This window comes from Notolabrus celidotus, chromosome 9 (genome assembly GCF_009762535.1).
Source record: "Notolabrus celidotus isolate fNotCel1 chromosome 9, fNotCel1.pri, whole genome shotgun sequence".
Taxonomy (NCBI): domain Eukaryota; kingdom Metazoa; phylum Chordata; class Actinopteri; order Labriformes; family Labridae; genus Notolabrus; species Notolabrus celidotus.
The window spans coordinates 24,707,803-24,729,526 of record NC_048280.1 but is presented as its reverse complement, the minus strand read 5'-3'; the positions used below and the strand labels follow the sequence as shown (position 1 = coordinate 24,729,526).

Here is a 21,724-nt window from a genome sequence, read left to right as displayed (position 1 = left end):
TCTTTTGTTGTGAACTCTGTTTTGACCTGTCAGGGAATGTGGATGAAAATTAGCCTTATGGCTAACTCTGGCATATTTACATCAATGCAATGCTGAAATGTTCATTGGTATGCACTGTCCCTTTAAATGAATAAAAATAAAATAACAACTGATATAATTAATTTAGGATCTTGGGGTGGTTAACTAGAATACAAGTGGATCCTAGGTCACCATGACCAACCCTTGGATCTACCAATGGCACCTAACCAAAAGTGACTGAGCCCTCCCAGCTCATCATTCACATTAGTACGCATACAGAGCACAGTTTTCAACAGATGACGCCACACACCAAAACTTGAGCACATTTAGCCTACTAATACTCAGAATTAGGTACAGTGAATAGCATACCTAGTGCAAGAGAGGGCGCCCCATTTTCCAGCTGGCATAGATGACCACTAACTTCATTAGTGACAGTTTTGAAGTCAAATTGCTTCATTATGATGCATGGTGTCTAGGTGTCCCAGTGCTGTGAATGATTTGGAGTTGTGGAGTTAATGTTTAATCAGTGCAGTGAGGAGACATGTTTTATAACATGGACATGTTATAATCATGACATTTGTCTGTTTTAACCATAGACTGTATAAAATATGAACATAGGATCCGTGACGTCACCCATCTGTTTCTGAGGCACTGTTTTGAGGCCAATCGGCGGCGGCAGCCATATTGCTGCTGTCGAGCCTCCGAGCCAACAGTTACAGTGTTCCCGCCTGTCAATCAAGTCAGCTGTGCCTCTCATTGCAAGACTTGTAATCTCAATATCTTCGAAATTGCCGCTCTAGAAAAAAATTCACCCCCCCCCCCTACACTCGTCTTTTGTACCAGGCTGTAAACATGTTTGTTTCTGCTGTAAAGATCAGCTTTTTTGAATTGGTGTGTATGTGGTTTCCGGTACTTCAGGAGCAAGCCTCAAGCGGATCCTTGATGAACTGCAGTTTTTAGCACTTCCGCATTGGACTCATATTTATAGAGCGGAGGTTGCCGCTTGGTTTTAACATGATAAAAAGAGACTTTACTCTTCAGTGCATTCTTATACTTCACTGATAGTCCACAGAACTGTAGAGGAACATCAAGCTTCTTTTTTAACTATTTTATATTACATCATCACAGCGGTCCATAATGACCCAGTTCCAGGTTTGCTCCTCTCTGTGCTGCCCCCAGTCTGAATCACAGTTTGTGATCATCATTTCGTGTTGTTTTAAGGGCTCGTTAAGGGAATGAGGCTCTGTGTTCATTTGCATATAAAGCAGGAAAGTGATATGATTAATTCGGGTTAAAAATAATTATCGCATTAAGGTGTTGGGATTAATTGCATGCATTAACGTGTTGACATTGACAACCCTAGTTGAAACATACTGAATCATGAACCCTGCGTTGTGATGCGTACCTCATCTGCAGATTCTTGCAGGGCAGCTTGTCTTTGTAAAAATATGAACTTTAAGTTTAAGTTTGTAACATGAACAGCCCTCGATGACGATTCATAGTCAATATAAATGAATATGAGATATTAAGATTTTTTTCTTTCAGTTTCTCAGCGGGGCAGAGCATTAGAATGTCCTTCTGAAAGTCTCCCCCTCCCGCTCTGTGTCGTCCCTGCTCAATCACAGGTAGCTGTGCGGCACGGGACTTTTTGTGTAAGCCTCGTGTCACTCTCCCAGAGCCGCAAGACAGCAAAGAGAGGAGGGGGATTTGTCTTCCTTTCCCCTTCACTTATCTCTTTTGTTTGTCCTGGTTTCCATAGATGAGCAGCAGCCCTCCATTTTCTTCTCAAGCGAAACTAAGTGCTGCCTCTACTCTCGACCTGCCAGCTCCAAATTGGCAGCCTGACCTTCTTTTTCTTCCTCGGGGCGTCTGCACAAAGCCATACCTCTACCAAGGGGGAAAAATGCAATTAAGAGGTGACATAAACACTGAGCACCCGTTGTAGCTGTGCCCAGGAAGGAGAAGGAGGAGGAGGAGGAGGAGGGAGGGAGGGAGGGGAGGCAGCTGCCATTGTGACACGCATGCATAGATACTGGTCTATTAATTGGACTTTACGCATCGCAGAGTGACACTGGGGTGAGTGGAATAGATGGAGAACAGTGGATGTGACTCACTGAATGAGTCTTGACAGGGGAGCGGTGTCAAACTCTTACCCGGCTTGTGTTTTCATTAAATGTGGCTGCCCTCTGACCCCGTGTTTTGATTCGTGTAGGTAATTATCCTCTAATGTTTCTGCGCTCGCGACACGAATAATATGCAAAGCAGGGATGCTAATTTTAAGCAACTTCTTAAATAATTGATTTGATAACCCATTAAAATGGTAAGGGCTGCAAAATGTTTCCTCTTAATGAAAGCATTGTAAGAATATGTGATCATATTTGAAGGATTAAACATTGTTTTGTGCAGCTAACAAGCTTTAATGGACAACATTAATGAGATGATACTCAAGATATAAAACAAAACCTCATCCATGAATAAAAACAAGATTACAAATGCCAGTCTTCTTGAGAATATTATGGGCTGCGCACATCTCCTGGTAAAGGACATTACATCTCTCTAATTGAGCTTCACAACTTGAGAATACCTGCAAATAATATATTAATTATGCTCTATAAAAACACAATACCCCTTAATGTGACTTGATACGAGGAGACCTTGCAGCTTTAATTTGGAGTGGAGGAAGCCCATTAAAACAGGCACTGAGGGAGAGTGCTGTTTAATTGCCAGCTAAGGTGTGTGACATTTGAAGCAGCATATCCAATGTGGCCCAAAGTCCAAAAGGTGTGTGAGGGAGAGAGTAATTGCTCTGGTCTCTCCAGGCAACAGGTTTAATAAGACGATTCACAGGATGAAAAAGAGGAAGAGCACGCACGCACGCACGCACGCACGCACGCACGCAGACACGCACGCACGCAGACACGCACACACGCAGACACACACACACACGCAGACACACACACACACGCAGACACACACGCACACACGCAGACACACACACACGCAGACACACACACACACACACGCAGACACACACACACACGCCGACACACACACACACGCAGACACACACACACACGCAGACACAAACACTGAAATACTTCCATACAGGTTACATGGACAGGTTTGGTGTCATGTTTTGTTTGTTCCAAACTGATTGTTTTGATGTTTTTGTGTCGCAGCTTTGATAAGACTGTTTGTTTTTTTTGTTTTACCATTGTTTTGTGTTACCTTTGATAGAAGGCAGCCAGATTATCTATATTTACCCTTGTTAATAATGTTTCACCATAGGTTAAAACATAATATAGCTCTTAAAAATGTCAATTCAAGCATCTGTCACCATAAACCTGCGGACCACACCTTATTTTCTGTTATGTTTGACTTCAGGTTCAGGTGTCACTGTAATTATATCTCTTTATGAACAAATCTTCTTCCTCAGAGAGTGATCAGGAGTGATCTATCTCCTCAGCTAGCCTCGTAAACAGCCTGCTGCTCCAGCATGTCTGTGCTTACCATGTTTGTACAGCACACGAGTGGCTCCCTGGCCCTCTCCTCAGGGTTGTTTAGCTTTCCGAACCCCTGACAGAGGAAGGGGGAAACTCCCTTGGGTGAACATGAAGCACACACAGGTTGAATGAAATTCTCTCTGAACACTCCAAAGCCCTTCTTCATCTCCACGGATTCATGGGGGGAAAAAGCAGAGAGCTGAAAACTGTTTAAAACTGGATACTTAATCCAGCAGCAGAGAGAAAGCATTGCAGCGTGTGGAGCTTTTTTTTTTTTTTTACCCAGGAGAGAAAACACTTAAAAAGAGGCCCAACATGATAGGCCGGCATAATGAGCCATCACTGGCTGATATGAGGAAGTTTATTCATGGAGTTGCAGTAGAAGATGGCTCAGTGCAGGATGTTATCTTAATGCCACAACATGATAAATGATGCAGGGGGGACAGCAGTGAGAAACAGTTAGGAAATGTGGTTTAAGAGACTTTCCAGCAAACGGAGCACTTTCATATTTTGAAGAAGAGGCTTAAAAAGAACGTGCATGTTGTGTTGTGTCGTGTTCTGACATATAAAGACTAATACGGGACGATTACAAGCTGCAGGTAAACACAGAGAGAAAAAAAAGCAGCGTCATACTGTGGTACCCTCAGCTCATCTGTTCTAATAAATCAGTAAGCATGATATAATATGCTTCAATATCTGTATTGTAGTTAAGTAATAGAACATCACTCATACACTGACTCCTCTAATGATAAGTTATGAGAGTGAGACCTACGTGGATGCTCCACAGAATGTGAGTGTGTGTGTAAGTTATTGCAGGGTCTCAAACAGAGGCTAGTGGCTCAGTAAATGATGGCACTGAGGTTGGCTTCATCGACTGGGGTCATCACTCCCTGGGTAGCCTGATAGGTAATTCATACACTTTTGCTATATAGAGGGGGTCGGCGCCTTTCCACCATTTATCACGCCACAACTCTTCCGAAACCCCTCCCCCCCTGCCCTGCTGGTTTGTGCTGGAGCAAACTGTTGAGAGAAGTGCATTATGGAGAGATACAAAGCCGTCTGTATTTAGCTTCAGCTGGAGAATCAGGCCTCTTATTAGCCAAACGGTGTCCTCTAGGTACAGATGTGGTTGTAGAGCAGCAGGTCCGGGACAATGTGCTAATTTGAATGTGCAGGTTTTTGTTTTTTTTGCTGATGTTCATTTGCAAAGTGGTGTTGCGGACCTGCACCTTGCTCGGGGTAATCATTAGCACGAGAGGAGAGTTTAGTATTCCTCTCAGCCGAGGCTCCTACACAGAGGCGTCCCTGGCTTCTGTTTCTATTAGTGTCCAGGCCTGCGGCTGCATGGCACACACTTCAATGAGTGCTTTCTCAACGCGTGGCCGTTTCTCTGCTGCAGCTGCTGCCCTCTTAACTCTCTAGCTTAAGGATAGAAATATGACACCTGAGAACACCCGTAGGATCCTCGTGCCCTGCCTCTGTCTTTTCTTCTCTACCCCACTCACGATTTCACATCCAATTTTCCCATCGCCCAGTAACGCCCATTCCCCTAAGACCCCAGCTACTGGGGGATCACTGGACTCTCCCATGTGTTATAGTGTGTGTGTGTCTTCTTATTGATCATGGTTGAGCATCTGGGGCTTCTGCTGCTGTTATCACTGCAGTGTGGAGGGTTGGGAGGAGGGACTGTGGTTCACAGAACTCTGTGCTTCAGGGCAGCGTGTGTTTGTGTTTGTGTTTGTGTGTGTGTGATCTAACAGGACATACAGTATTCACAACATGTTTTCACTGTGAGCTTTTCCTCCTTAGCTTCTATATCTGAAACAAGCAGAACCATTTACACAATCGCACTGACTCTAATTACAGCCTATTTTTTCTGACAGCTAGATAACTGTCAAGCAGGAGAAAGGTAACAAGAAAATACAGGAGGCATTAGCAGTGAGTATACTCCCGATCTCCTGAATCACTGTAATCACAACAAAGAGCAGGGTCTCTTTCATGACAGAAATGTTTTTATCTCATATTGAGGAGGTGTGAGCTACCTGCAGCAGAAGATGCAACTCCTTCATTTCACTCTGAGCAAAGTGAAAGTGAAAGAGGAATCCTTCTTTCCCATTTCTACCTCCTTATTCCACACTTCCCCTTCACTGTGGCTCCCTGCTCAGTGGGTGTGGACCGGACTCTTATGATGGATTGCACTGCTGCTCCTCTGGAGTGCATGCATGTGAATAAATGGGTGCAGTGTGCACATGTTCCTCCCTTTCTTCTCTCTTCCCTCTATCAGCTTGAATCCCCCCCCCCTGCTTCCCAGAGTCCTCCCTGCCACCCCGCTCCATCCTTTTTCAATTCAGCTGTGTCAGATATGTGGGTAGAAATGAATGCTGTGACACGCGTGTGTACTTATTTTCACATATGGCTACTCACACGGACACACTCAGCAGAAATGCGTACCACTCAAGGCCCCATTCCTCCGTGGCCACCGTGATTAATTACTTTTAACAAAGCAAACAGGGTCCAGCTTGTCCTGATCAATCTTTTCCTCGTCTTGGTGCGGAGTGCTGTCACCAGTAATTGCCAAACTCTGTGTAGTATGAAATGAGGGCCACTTTCACCTCTCTGTAGTCCTAAGCTAACCATAGCCTCAATTTTCTACGCTTGTGCGCATGCTCTGCCGTCTCCCTTGGCTCCACCGTCTCCACCTCTCTCACCCTTTTTTCATTTTACTGCAGCCCCTTCCTCTGGAGCTGTAGTGCTTTTGCATATATCTCTGAGGTAGATAGTCATTTGAACTCCATCAATATCTATGTTTTAGCTGCTCTAAGCTCGATCAACACATGAAAAAATCCAACATCATGCTTGTTGCCATCTATGCATACTAATTGGCATCGCTTTGCCAGGCTGATCAAACACCATTAAACTATTTGTAGTATATATTTGTGTCTAAATGAGAAAATTAATACATTCCGTTACTACAGCCAGCTGGGTGCGGTGAGCCCCATTGATTGTTGGCACCCACAGTATGACTCATAGCTCTGAGCGAGGTTTTTTTTTTGGCTTGCAGTGGTTGTGTATGTGTTCGAATGAGAGTGCGTGTGTGTTTTCTGGCGGTGAATCACTTTTATGTTGAGACCAGTTGCCAGAAGAGTTTCAATTAACATATTTACTCTCTTTTCTTTTTGTCTGAGCAGAGAAAGTGTCCACAGGTGGTAAGCCTGTTCACGTCCTGGTTTTACTGGACAGGCCATTGGGTCACGCAGTGTGCACAGAGACAGATATCAAAGCCAGAGAAGTACTGCTAACGTGATTAGCGGGCGGACACAATTAATGATGCATGGTGATGGCCAAAGAACGCAGAGGGAACTTGCTGTTTAATGAGCTTACACAGACTGTGCAGATGTGTTACAGGACCACTCAGTATTATCAGAGGCAGACACCTCCTCTCTGTAGAACTCTGCCAATTAGCCTTCTTATGGGAGTTGACTGTCAGCATTGCACTCTGAAAAAGTGAATACTTGTTGCTTAAATGTAGCATTAGCAGCATTGTGCTTGTTAAAATTTGCAGCACCATGCATTTTTATCCCCCTGTGGGCGTGACATTTCCTGTGAAAATGGCTCTACTGTTCAGCTCAACTACATCTGGGATTGACTGATAATTCTCAATAGGACAGTCGGCCTGAAAAGGACTCTCCTCATTAATAATGAAAAATCCACACTGGTCCAACCATAATCTTCCTTTTTTTCAGCTTCTAATATTTTCCCTGGCCCTGCAATGTGCTAGAGCATGTCATATATATGATAAGTAGAGGAGCCTGTCTGCACGGGACTCATCACACACTTAAATTGGTGCAGCATGGACTTCATATTGCAGTGTGGCCGAGGGGGAATTAGCGAGTCTATATATAAACCCTCGCCGCATGTGTTGTGAATTAAAGTGCATTTATCTGGTAATCGCCGGGGAGATGGCTGCATGCACCAGAATGGCAAAGCCCAGTATACTGATGCTGCTGCTGCTGCTGCTGCTGCATTGGGAGATGGGAAGGAGAAACAGGTCACACACAATAAAGAGCTCTGATAGCCTGAATGGCAGCGGGCATGTACAGAAATAACAAGAGGCCGCTCTGACTGAAGATGTTCCGATACTATTTTTTCCAGATACCGATTCTGATAACAAGACCTGAGTATTAGAAAATATCTCATCTCTCTCCGATTCTAATTTAAATAAAAAATATACATACTGTGGCTGGAAAAACACTGACATTGCTGACATCTGCTGTGCACTACATTGTTGGTCATTTACCTTAAAGTAATATCTATTTACAGAATCTGCATAAAACTGTGAATTCTATTGGCACACAAGATTTTGGTATGGAAGTGTTCTTTGATTGGTTGTAGTGCAAGCATTACTGTCCACTTGTTTGCAGGTAAGTATCCACGTTAAGAGCAAAATGAGCAGCAATCTGCCAATGCAATTCTGATCCCAGCGGCAGTCTCTTAGTTTTAATGAAAGTAAACAGAGCTCGGCATTCAATGTAGTACAGTCAACAATCTACTCTTCAATATTTATTTTTATTCTTTACATAAACTGAATTCTCAAGTCTCCAGTCAGACTGTAAACAACAGCAATGCAAATATAAGGAAGTCTTTGCCAGAAGTCCCATACTGCTAAATCTGAACCCTGAAAAGTTGTCCACTTCTCCCAGGGGCTGTATCCATGTCAGACAGTAGCTGATGGGTTCCAAGATTGGCCTGGATGGCCGTGGACATGAACAGAAATAACGAGAGGCCTCTCTGAGTAAAGATGTTCCAACGCCTTTTTCTCTTTTTCTTCTTCTTCTCTTTTTTAATAGATAATACTGGGTGCTTTTTTTTGCCTTTATTTGATGGACAGCTAGAAAAATTGCTGGGAGAGAGCTGGGGATGACATGGAATAAATAATTTCAGGATTGTGAATCGATTCTACGACCAGTGCAACTAAGACTGTAGCCTCTGAACACGAGCACCTGCTGCACCAACTAAGCTAAACTGGCACCCAAACCAATACCTCGTTTTCATTCCTGATACTTCCTTAGATAGCAAGACTTGGATATTGGCCTATTATTAGTATCCTTTAGGTTCCAATGTTAAGAAATACATGTCATGGTTAACGTGTTACTCTGTTTGTTGATAGTTTAACTAAAACATAATGTAATCTGAGGAACTGTCATGAATAGAGTACTTGCACAGAGAGTATACTGACTTTTGGACCACATCAGAGGCCAGTGTCGATATTGGTATCAGTACTACAACTACTCTACCCCTCAGTTCCCTTCATCAGCTCCCTTTCATCAATATCTCGCTCCCTCTTCCTCAGTATTTCCACCTCCTCCTTGTTTTAAGTAGAAGTCTAACTCTAGGCTCACCATTGTCTTTTCCCCCTGCCCTCTCCATCCTCCAGTCCTCTCAGCATCTTAGCGTCTTATCTGTGATTCAGCTTGCCTTTACTCAATCATGGATGACTCCTTACTGGCAGAATCAAAAGCAGTGGGGCTCATGCCATGCTTTTCATTAGAGCCCTCCATAAAGGCTGACTGTGGGTCTTTTGAAGTGTTGCAGGACAGCTCTGGAGAAGCCACGCTGTCAGGCAGCCTCACTCCTGTTTGATGAAGCAACTTCCCACTAAGGCCAGAGCAACCTAATGAACCCAACACAAGTGCTGACACTGACAAGGAGCTGTTCCCACTGTGTGACAGTGTGAGGGAGGTAATGACTTGGTGGACTCTGTGTCTCTTTGGGATCTTCAAACTCAGCAAGCAATCATAACCATCCCCATAAAACACCTCAGGCTCAGAAACGCTGCCTCTGCTTGGCAGCTGATTTTTTGCAGCTCAGAAAAAGCCAGTTTGAACAGATTCCATTGTGCGAAGGCTTTAAAGAAGTTGCGTTTTGTTCTACATCAGATTTTGTCAATGCATCAGTTAGTATTGGCTCCTGTATTTTAGATGTGAAGCTTAGAGAGTCCTGCTTTGTTGTCAAGAGAGGGTCAGCTGGAAAGGACTTCCCATCCTAATGGCTTTTGGAGATGTCTGCTTCCCCATGTTGAGAACATGTGTCTTTCAGCCAGTGTTTACCATGAGGAAGGGTATTTTTCAGCCATGCATGAGTTCACTGTCAAAGCCAATTAAGTAAGTACAAATGAAGATGGAGGATGCAGAGCCTGAGGCCAGGAGAGTACAGCACAAGGGCCAAGTATCCTCTTCTGTCGGCACAATGGGGCTAAACACATCAGGGACACACATGGTTAGAGCTGCTTATTCAATTGGCATTGGCTTTGCATAATCAGTTCCTAGGAATTGTATTAGAAAAAGTCTGTTTTGGTTCTGTTGTTAGTTGAATTTTTGAATTAGATGCTGTTTTAATTAGTAAAAAGTTCAAATATGAAAATCTAATCAGTATGCAAGAGATGCAGCAGAGATTGCAGCTGCTTGCTAGATAACATTTTTTGCTGTAAAGTACCAGCCTTTTAGGTATTTTGTATTACAGCAGTTTATTGCCACCTCCGGTCTAGTCCGGGTGGAAAGCACTTCTGCGGCCTAGAGTTTGCTCTTTTTTTCAGGTTCACCATCTGGCCTTGATTGATTAAAGCTCCTTTAAGTAATTAATGCCTACTTTAATTGAGAGTCTACCCCTGTGGCTGTGGGGTTGGTGTGCAACGCTCAGCCAGAGCCGAGCCAAGGATCTACTTGAGAGGGGCACGGAAATCTGTTTAGCACCCTGACCCTCTCAGCCTCACATCTCAAGACTCTCAAAATGCTAATAAGAATGCAAGCATGCTAGCCGCATCCATGTGACAAATCAGGCTATAAATCATAGAGGAAGTGTGTGACATGGTTTTTCTAACATGGGAATTAATGTGCTTGGAATGGGCCACAGGCATATTGCCATTTTATCTGCTGGTTTATCACTTTCCATTGGGCTGTTTCCTTTGTGAAAACCGTCAGTTGTGGTGGACGTGCACGTAGCGGAAAGAAAATTGAATTGCTTCTGCCAAACAGTGTATTGTGACAGCATGTCACTGCACGACCCCACAGCTTGCCACTATTGTGCTGTTTCATCTGTTTGTGATAAAGGAGCAATATCAGTTTTTCCCTTCTAGTTCACTTTGACTGTCAGAAAGGATGTGCACCAAATGACACTCTGCACATCTCGAGCCCTGACCTTCTTTACTGGAGCTCTTGTCTGACTCCTGGTAATTGTTTATAGAAAACGCTAAACCAACCCCCTTGCCTGATAATGCGAGACAGTGAATACAGAGAGCTCAGCATTGATTCCACATACCTGACTGTGACCTTTTCCAATCTGAAGTCCTGCGCTGGCTGCCAGTTTGATGTGAGCAGGCTAATCGATTCCTCGCAGCCATGAGAGAGTACTACAATGCCTTTCACAACGAAGCATCTACAAGGCAACCTGGTCTTACTGTTGCCACTCACTGAATAATGAAACATTTACCCTTTAATTGCCGGCTCCACAAAGAATGATCTGTTTAATTTGCTCTCATTAAAGCCATCTCATCTAATGGGCTAATTAAGGATGTGCCAGCAATCACCAGAGTCTACAACACCCTTAGGGAGGAATACATCAATGGATCATAAATATTTTACTGCATCTACCTACACGGAGATTGTAAGGTGCCTCAATTTGACTTGCATCAGTGCTTAACCTGCACCTTTCATGTACCTTATTTTTATTAACATTAAATCACTGCAGCCTCAAACACTGTTGTTCTTCAAAGTCTGCCAAGTCAGCAAATTGAATAAACAAAGAAAAGCAACATTTTTTTCATTGATTACCTGGATTATAACAGAGATCTTTCAGTCATTGTGAGGAAAAATGAGTCTTTCAGTGTTTTTTCTCTCCCCTACACAACCTATCGATGTAGGTCAGGGGTGTTTGCTGGTTTAGGGTTTGGGCTTATTAGATTTGGGAGATAGTAATAGACAGGCAGCTGTGTCATGATTCTATCCCAGTGACCTTAAGGCCAAAGGTTCATGTTTGGCCCTGAGGCTACGGTGTAAGCCCCCACCTCTACCCATGAAAGCAACGACCTCTTTTTCGTCCCGGGAGAAAGAGGTCTGTACCTACAAGGAGACGCAGGAAGATGGGTGGAAACTCTCTTACTTGGCTTCAGGAATAGATTTAATTAAGTGCGTTCTCCATTGTGCTCTGTTGTAGCTTCCAGCCTGTCAAGTTGAAGGGCAGAGGGCCCAAAGCAACTATCATTCTGTTTTACTTTTTTTAAAGCTGTACTCGGAGCTAATTTGTCATGGCCAACAGTTATCCCTGGATATTAAATTAAGTGGTTGACATATTGTGTACCCTGCGAATCGTTGGTGTCACCTTCAAAGTGTAGTGGCAAAGACTTCCAACGTTTGGTGGAGGCATATGTCTGAAACCAGAGTTGACACATGACATTTCTAGGTCACATTGGAAACCAGGCAACGACACCTAGGAGCCAAGAAACAGGGCAAAGAAAGGCAGAAATCCCTTTGTTCCTGTCACACCATTAATGTTAATCTGTTCCAAGATTTCTGGCCTGTGTGGAAAGCTGATCTTAAGTAATACATGTTTGTTGAGGACAGATGGGTGGTTTTCTTGTGGATTTATTGATGTATTTTTCTCCAGTTTGTATTTGTGTGTGTGTGTGTGCAGTGTATTTGCTGCCTGCTGTCCCTATTTGGTGGTCTGATTTGGGTTCCATTATGTCGCCAGCGGGGGCTCTGTTCAGAGTCGACGCATTGGCACCAATCGCCCTGTGGGTGATCACAGAAAATCTACAGCAGGCATCTCCTAAACACACCACATCGGTGAAGGGTGTGGCATGGTCTAAATGGGACTTACACGGCTTCTATTGATTTCCACATTTAAGAGGATCTCTGTTATTGCTGATCACTGATGAGTGCACAGCAAGCCTCACAAGGTCCAGGGCTGCTGCACCTCAGCTGGAGAAGGCCACTCAGTGAATGCACTGTGGGTGAGGAGTGATGCTGTTTGTTAAAAGAGACATCATTGAGGTGTTACAAACCTGATCAGGTGGCAAAACACGGCTTTAGCTGCCTGTAAATTACCTGACTACACATTTGATTTTCAGATTCTTGATACAAAGCCTTTCCCAAATTGCCCTCACAATTTGATTTCTTACTGAAATGACAGTTTCAGGTTAGGGTGAAAAATAGATGCGGCCGACTTTAGTAAGCACAACATACTCTACACCTCATAGTTCACCCTGTGGAAATCCAAGACAGCTCTCACTCCCATGTCAACAAATAGAACTGGTTGCTGGTGAAGCATGTCAGCATAATGCTGTGGGGATGTAGATATCAATTCTGGACCCTGTCCTGGAGCTTACTGTTTTCATGTGGTATGCATGTCAGGTGACTTGGTATGATGTTCAGGAAAGTAACAGGTCAGTTACATATGCTTCCATATAAAAGGACTTATTTTAACCTAAACTTTAATAGTTTCCCAACAGCTTACCAAGTCCTTGTCTTGCCTAACCCTAACCTACTTTGTCAACATATCAATTATTGTTGAAAGACCACATGTCACAAACCTTAAAAATTTGTTTGTTTTATGAGAATGCAAATGGATGTGTCTTATTAACTATTGCTAGCTTGATTGGCTCAATGCATAGTTAGCATATCATACATGAATTCAGAGCTCTGCTTGTGCCGAACTGTGACTAGAGTACATGTATATATTGGGTGTGAGAACATGTTGAAGATGATGAGGCATAAATTGGGTATGCTTGAACCTATTTAACAATATTTATATATGTGTTCACCTTTATCAGGCAGGATCCATGCACCAATCAGCCATAACATTATGACCACCTGCCTAATATTGTCAATGCACCCCTCTCAGCCCTAACCTGGCGAGATGAAGACTCCTCTAAAGGTGTGTAGCAGATCCTATGAGACCTGTAAGTTGGATGTGGGGCTTCCATGGATCAGACTTGGTTGCCCAGCACATCCCAGAGCTGCTTGTTTGGAGTGAGATTTGGGGAATTTGGAGTCCAAGTCAACATCTTGAACTTGCTGTTGTGTTCCTCCAGGCCACCTTCTTCCATTACTCCGTCGTCCAGATCTAATGCTCACATGCTCATTGGGGGCACTTTTGGAGATGGACAGGGGTCAGCCAGGTCACCCTGACCAGTCTGCAGCTGCACAGCAAACCCTGATACATTGTGTGTCCTGATACCTTTCTGTCAGAACCAGCGTTAACTTTTTTTTAGTGGTCTGAGCTCCAGAAGATCTCCGTTTGGAACCCCACATGATGCAGCGTTTGCACCCTCTAGCACATGAAGTATCATCATGGCTGCCCATGACCCTGCTGGTGGTTCACCAGTTTCCTTCCTTGAAGACTGGGAAACCCCACTATAGCTGCAGATTTGTCAGTAGTCATAGTGCTGTGTCACCTTGCCACATGCCAAATCCTTCTCCTATTGGTCAATGTTTGCATCCATTAGTACTTCAAGTCATTTCTAGAGGATTTTTTCCTTTAAGCCTGTTAGGCCCAGATCCTGAGCAGGGATAGACAAGTGCAAACACAGACATGCTCCCAGGGGCTGACGACACCCCTGAGGTTAGAGTGTACTGAGGAGGAGCCTAGGAGGGGGGCAAGGACGTAAAAAGGGCATTAATCTACTAATAGAAAAAGAGCCTCTAACAGCTGCTCTTGGGCCAAACTCCCAATCTTAATCTTGTCAACTTTCAGTTCAGCTGCTCCGACTGTGAGCCTTATTGTGAACAACAGAGCTGTCACTGACAGAAAACCGTCCATGTTTCATTGTAAGTGTCTTGTTAGAGAAGAAAGAACGTATGTGACTGTGGTGTGCATTAGCTTGTTGCTTGTGTGTATGTGTGCAGAGACTTTCGGTTCCCCACAGTGTGTACCAGAGTGAATAACTTTTTTTTTTGCATCATTTCCCTCTTCCGCCTAAGCATAAAAACATGAATATTTAAAACTACATCAAACAAGCATTCATGAAATATTAAAAAGTTCGAGAAACAAGAAAAGCTTTTATCCTCTCTCTTATCCGTATATGTTTTCCAACCTCTCTCTTTCTCTCCCTCTCTCTCTTTTTTTCAGCTCCTACACGCTCACACACATTTACACACATACATTACCACACATGCGCGCTAGTACTCCCAGAATTTACCCACGGGTGAGAACGACAAACCCTCCCACTCGATCCACTATTCTGTAGTATCAGCACAATGCTGCATTAAATAGAGGAGGCAGATAGGCAGGAAGGTTCAATAATTTACCTCTGGATTGAATTTTAGGCAAAACACTTTATTAGAAGTCCTCGTTTGTTGATGTCATGTTATACAAGATACCTAACAGATGTGTCACATTTCAGGAGGGCCCTTGCTCTGTGGGAACTTTGCCTTTGGAGGAGTTACACTCCAACTTGCATCCTGTTTAGGGTGATGAGTTTTGGCTGAGAGATTAAGCACTCACTTGTACCATTCTGCTGTGTATGTATTGCTGTCTGTTGAAGGGGCAAAGCTAATCTGCAGAGCCCTCTCTTTTCCTGTAATACTCTCTATTTCTCTTCCCCCCTCTGCTCTATCTCCTTCTCTTAATTTCTCTCTCTGTCTGGGTAAGAGCTGGAGGCTGTGCTAATCACTGGAGCAGCAGCTCTAAGCAGATGCTGCTGTGTTTTTAGAAAAGATCCTGTTAAGCGTGAATTAAGAAAATGTTGTGTAGGGGTGAAATCCTACTCTCCCCTTTGCCATAATGACTCATAGCAGCAACTTAATCAAGCAGTCGGTGTCATTTCTACCACTGAGTCCTCTTCTGAAATATTCAGGGCCGCTCTGTGCGAGTATTCACCTACTGTCATGTAAATTCAAATGGACCTTCTGTTTTATGAGCACCACTGGTTGAATTGACTTGTTGGATTATGCAAAGGCTGAGGTTATATCTTTCGTGTCTGTCTTTGTGCAGCTACATGATGTGTTTTGAAAGCAGCAGGAGATTAATGCAAGAAAAAAAAATCCTATAAAGCTGCACGGCTCATTGATTCTGTCATTTTTGCCGTGGCTCTTTCATTTACGCATTTATTCTCCTGCTTGTGTTTGCAATATTTTAATGCACTCCCCGCACAGTCTATTTTTCAATGTAGGACAGAAGAGGGTGAAATGAAAGGATTAAAGGCGATGGCATTTTTTTTTTGAGGGGAGCCTTATTTTATCAATCTTTGCTCTTGTCCTCTTTCCTCAGTCTGGGGCCGCCGCTTAAAAAAATGAAGGATAGATCTCTGGGCGAGCAGTCATATTGTAGGCTAAATCTAATCAAAGGGAGAAGTGCTTTTAAATGTCTTTTGTTCCCCCTGGCATAACGTACATGGGCCTCTCCACTCTCGCCAAAGCCTCCTGCCCAAACTCCACCGCCACAAGATGCAATTAATATTGAGCGGATACCCTGGCCTGCACTCCTCTCATATAATAACAGTGTTAGAACAAAGGTTAATGCTTTGAATCTAATCTCTGTCCTCGTCATTTTCAATGGAGTTGTGATGCAAGCGCAGGGAGGCAGAGACGTGGAGGGGCGGAGGGGGGGAGCAGCAGGTCTTGGGGGGAGATTGGTAGTCAGTGGGGGGCTCGGACGATGGCAAAATTAATTACTGGTCTCTATAAATTCGATGTCATGTCTCATTCTCCCTAATCCTCCCCGCCTTTTTCACTTCCTCGCCAAGCTAACAGAGGAGCTTGGGAAGACTAATGAAAAGGCCTCTTAGATGCTAATGGCAAATTAGCCCTCGTGTCACATTTGGAAGCTGTGAGTGGAGTGACTGCCCTCTCAGTGCCAGGATTGGACTGCTGCTGCCCCACACACATACACAAACACACAAGAACACCAAAGAAGAAGTAGTTCTGGTCAGACATAACGCTTATCCATCATTTTCCCTCTGCTTTGCTGCTGTAATTGTGTGTCTCTGACACACAAGCCCAGATATAACTACTCTGAGAGACAGTTCGTCTTCTCTTGGGGGGGATTTAGTGGTTTGGATGGTGAATAATGAGCTGGATCAACTTCCATGTCTCTTTACTGCTGCTTTTAGTCTGGCCCAGAATCACGTTTTAACAACTCCCTTGGATTATTGTCTGATAAGTCACAAACATACTGACTCACAAACTTGCTTGGATAAAACATGCCTTTTCAAACAGACATGCTGAACGAGGGAAGAAAAAAAAAAACGTATTGATGGGGCTTTGTATCCCCGCGTCTGTTTTAGTTTTCAATTTGAGGAATGTTCCAAAATATTTTAGTCTCTTGCAGAAAGAAACAGTATGTCAGCAGCATGCAGTTTATGTCTCCAAGGAACAATGTGACTGGGATGACAAATGCAGTTAATTTTTTTCTGCTTGAAGAGCCAGTCACGTATCCAAAACACGACACAACTACACATCTGATGTACAAAATATGGCAAAAACAGACTGCGGCCAGTTGTGTTATTGTTTTATGACTGCGCTCCGACAAAGGGAGTGCACAATCTGAAGTATTTATGGGTTTTCTTTCTTTCAGCTACAGACTGACTTGAGTAAGTAGCTCTCTCTCTCTCTCTCTCTCTCTCTCTCTTGTCTTTTTTTCTTGCTTATTTTCCAACACAGCCAAAAAGAAATCCCAGCCCTCGACTTGTGTGTAGCTTGCTCCCACAGCAAACAGAAGAAAAAACTATTGAGTAGAAAAACAATAGTTGCTCCTGAGAAGGCAGCCAGCCCGAGTGTTACATGTGCATTTATGTAAAACTTATAATCCAATTAACAAGTACAAAAACCCCAGTGATCACTCTATTATGGGAATGCAATAGAAAGAGGTGGCATGTTCAGAAAACTGCTCATGTGGAACAAATGCAAATGGCGTGAAATGAGTGTGTCTGCTAAAGTGTTTGTATAAAGCCTTACGCTGTGGCAACCGACAGGCGCACTGATGACTCTGTCTCTCACCTCTCTCCCTTCGGCAGGCATACTTCCGACAGGGTGTTGCCCTTCAGTACCTTGGTCGCCATGCCGACGCACTGGCCGCCTTCGCCTCCGGGCTGGCCCAGGACCCCAAGAGCCTGCAGCTACTGGTCGGCATGATAGAAGCCGCCATGAAGTCGCCGTTACGAGGTAAGAAAAGTGTCTTAATACTGTATGTGTGTTGTGACAGATTCCTCATCTTTCTCCATCACCATCTCCACATTTGAGTCCCGTTACTGTTTGGACGCCTGTCTCTGAGATAATCAGTCAGTAAGCATGTTCAGGTGACTTTACCTGTCACGTTTTTTACCCATTCAGCAGACAGGCCATCTCTCCATCTGTCCTTTCTATCTTTTCTACTGACTGTTGGTGTCAAATACTTACCTCCGGACTCTGAGGCCTGACGCCCACAGCTTCAGCATATCTTTTTGTTAGCCAGCCTGATCGCTCACACAGATACTCTGTTATCTTAATGAGCATCCAACACTTATGCCATTGTTTGCGTCTGCCCCTGTATAAGCCCTTTCTCCAAAGCTGAGTGGATTTATAAGTTGTGCATTCAAGCCAAGATTGTTGCTAAAATGTGTTCTGGCCTGTTTTGCATTATAATCACTTGTGTCAGCCAACTGCAGTGACCCGATTGCCCATGAGTAATCAGTGAGAGCTGGCCTAATGAGCCTCAAAACAAACCTGGCAGCAGTTTTCCTTCACATGACCACTGCAGAGGATTTAATATTCTTCAGATCTAAATGGCAGCGACCTGCCAACACAGACTTAGTCATCCTGCAGTGTTGCTTTGTCATCATCTCTTTCAAAAAGGAGCTAAAACCTGAGCCTCTGAAAAAAATGTGGCCTTGTTTTATAATCCAAAATTCACTGAACTGTACAATGAGATCAGCTGCTCAGAGGGGCTTTGTTGGGCGAGGACTCAGTCCTTCTTTGATTGAATACTGCGCTCCTCTGAATATTTGTGTGCAAACGCAAGAGGAAAAAAAAGTATTGCAGAAAGACTAAAGAATGGAGAGCCCATCTGAGTAAAATTGAGCATATAAGCCTGTCGATGGAGACAAAACTAAGAGGTTTTGGGAGTGAGCCCAGACCTGAGCATCGTGGACCAGAATGGTTCCTCTCAGTAGGGAAGAACCAACAGTTAGCCCAAGACATTTAATCCCTTAATTGTTTACCTTATTTCCCACAGTGCCAGGCAACCAGTGACGAACCTAATCCGAGGTGTGTTGAGGAGAGGTAGCTAGGTCAAAGGATTAGGGGCAATGATCCTCTCAGAGGGGCTGCTGGCACAGGGGGACAATAATCAATGTTGCGCCGGCAAACAGGGAGGATAATCAGTGTTACTCAGCCTAAGTCCCCTGATAAGAGAAAGGTAGGGAAGTGCTTTCTTTCCTTCAAGGAGGAAGAGCTCCACGTTGATGCCAGGCGTGTTTATCTGCCTTATAGCATGCTCATCCCAGGATTCAGCTTGTTGATTACCTCACCTGACAATATAGATTCAACTCACGTCTGCGAAAGGTTTAAAAAACAAACAAACACTTAGAGCCACTAATATGTCGTCACACCACTAAGAACATATTGTATAAATAGTCATTGTTTCCTGTTGGGTTTCCACCTTGCTTGTTTTGTTTTGTAAGAACACAATAATTACACATAAAAAATGTAATCCTGTCGTAATTAAACTTAAATCTCTTATAGCAGTTCTGTACACACAGCATTATTCCCAGCTGCTGCGATGTTGCCAAGAAAGAGCTGAACGTATCTCACTGTGATTGTGGCGTTCACTTATCTAAGTCATTTATCTTACAGCAGACATCTCGACACACTCTGATGTTCACAGATCTCCCAAAGCACCTTTATGATTATATTTTTGCCCCTGAGCAAAGAAATCCATCTGATGACATCCATACCAAAATAAGCAAATACATAAATTATGACAGAGGAAGACAAATAATGAGCCTCGGAGAACAATATCAAGGCATACGTCTTCAAGGATCCATTGTGTCATGAATTCATCAAAGCTTGCGCCGTTTCCGCTGTTAATTTAATATTATATGTATGCAATGCTCCAGTTCTGAGTGTGTCATTTACAATGCAGCACTCTCTCCTGACACAAACTCCCACTCCGCCTTTCACAGATCAAGGTTTTTTCACATCATGCCAGAGTCAAGCAGCTGCTGTGCTCTTATGTGACACGTACAGTATTTACAACAAAAGGCGCTACCACAAGCAGAAATCTGTGCAGTTTTACCTCCTTTTTCTAACTGTATCTGCCTCTCCCCGTCTGCCACTTCTGATTATTGCGGCAGCAACTTTTTCTACAAAATAATGATTGAACATCTGTGGCATTGGATGAGCTGTGGGAAATCATGCTCTCACAGCTTTATCTATGTGAGGCTGCCTTTTACGATGTATGTACTCACATGGGTAATATTCTCTCTATTCACCCCGCTCCAGTTCTGTCTCTTATTCAGCTGATTGGGTCCAGAGAGAGTGTGAAGGGTCTATTAGCCGTTAATTATTGGATTGTTTTCCACACATGCTAACTCATAAGGGGGTTTTCACTCAAAGTTCCCTCTAGATGAACCATTGAGGAGATGGATTCACAGTGTGGCAGTTATTGACCCAGGCTGGATCATTCGCCATTAAAAAGCTTGTCCTTTAACTGGAGGATTTGGAGTCTTGTTCATCGTCATCTGTCATGCTGAGGAGCCTTTGAGCAACAGTCTTTTGATTCTTAAACTCAAGGACCACCAGAGCGACAACTGTGTCTGATGTCTGATTTCCCTGTAGAGGACGAGTTAGGGAGGTACTATTCTGACAGAGTTCAAATGAGTATCACATTATCACATTGTATAGTATGTGTTTATGCTTATGTTAAGATCCCAGAAGTATTACAGTATTAAAAAAAAAGAAAAAAAAAAGATATATTTATGTCCCAAATATTTACATCTTGAAATATTCGAGGTGGCAAAACAAGAGTCAGCTGTAAGTTTAAAATTACATTGGTTTGCATTTCAAATCAGTTTTTTTCACTTTCTTTTTATTGATTTTTAGGCATAGATAAAACAAAAAAACAAGACAAACATTAATGACCTAATGGAAATAAATAAGAATAAAAGAAAGATGCTATAATGCTGACAGTAATTGAGGTGGTGAAATTTACAGCACAAATATAAGAGTCATAGAGTCATACAATACGAGAGAGAAAAAAGAAAAAAAGGCAAAGAACAAACAAACAAACTAAACAAAACGTAAGCCTCGGCATGTTACAATGTGAGTTGGTGGCTTCAAATCAGTTTTAAGTCCATATTAACAATGTAAAGCAATTCTTACCAGTGGACCCACTGCTGCACAGCTACAACACTGTGGTCTGAAACCATGACTTAGAGGCAGGAGACAGCTTCAAAGTGCTTATTCTGTCAAACACCGAATAAGCACTTCCACAGTGTTGACTGGCCTGCAGTCAGTTGCCACCCGTTTACCAAGTGCTGTCGTTAACTTCTTTGAATTAGTTTCATCCACAGGACTGTGGTGTTTCACTCACTCCAGAATAGAGCTCTGCTGGCTTTGGTGATGTGGTTGCCTGCTGACATCAGTATGATTAACTCTATGCTGAACTTGTAGGTGGTAGCTCAAACTTGAAGTACTTTGGTGAAGTTCTAATTCAGTTTGATACAAAATGTAAATTACTTTTGACTTGTCAACTGAGTCGTCTGGGAAACATTTATTAGGTGAAATATTTAATTCATAAGCGCAGTAGTGTCATTATTTTCAGTCATGGCGGCAGCAGGAAGCAAGAAGACACTGCGGTAGCATGACACGGTGTGCCATAAGGGACAAAATCATTAAAAGATTAAAAAACAACACTAATGTTATTCTTAATCACATGGTGATTAAAACGTTAAAGCTGACAGCTCAGATTTTACTTTTCAAAGGATTTACTTGAAAGCAAAATATACAGAATATCAACAGCCTCTTTCTACGCCCATTTTTTTTATTGAAAGTGATTGAAAAAAAGTTACACTTTTTAATCAAGTGCATGTAAAGATATGAAATCATGCTGGTTTATAAGTTTTAATATTTTTAATTGTGTGGGATGTTTAAGCTTATGTTATGTAATAATGCTGTGTTGAACATATGTAATATTCTACAGAGTTTCATATAATTACAGTATATAATCTACAT

At 43.1% G+C, this 21,724-nt stretch overlaps 1 protein-coding gene across 2 annotated transcripts in view; it reads left to right on the top strand.

Moving 5' to 3' along the window:
• LOC117819442 (tetratricopeptide repeat protein 28-like) overlaps window positions 1-21,724 on the top strand; it is a 209,169-nt gene that overhangs the window by 107,877 nt on the left and 79,568 nt on the right. For both annotated transcript variants that reach the window (XM_034692808.1, XM_034692809.1), the window contains one exon: window positions 17,530-17,677. In XM_034692808.1, the coding sequence (XP_034548699.1) occupies window positions 17,530-17,677 (148 nt within the window). The remainder of the gene's footprint in view (window positions 1-17,529; window positions 17,678-21,724) is intronic.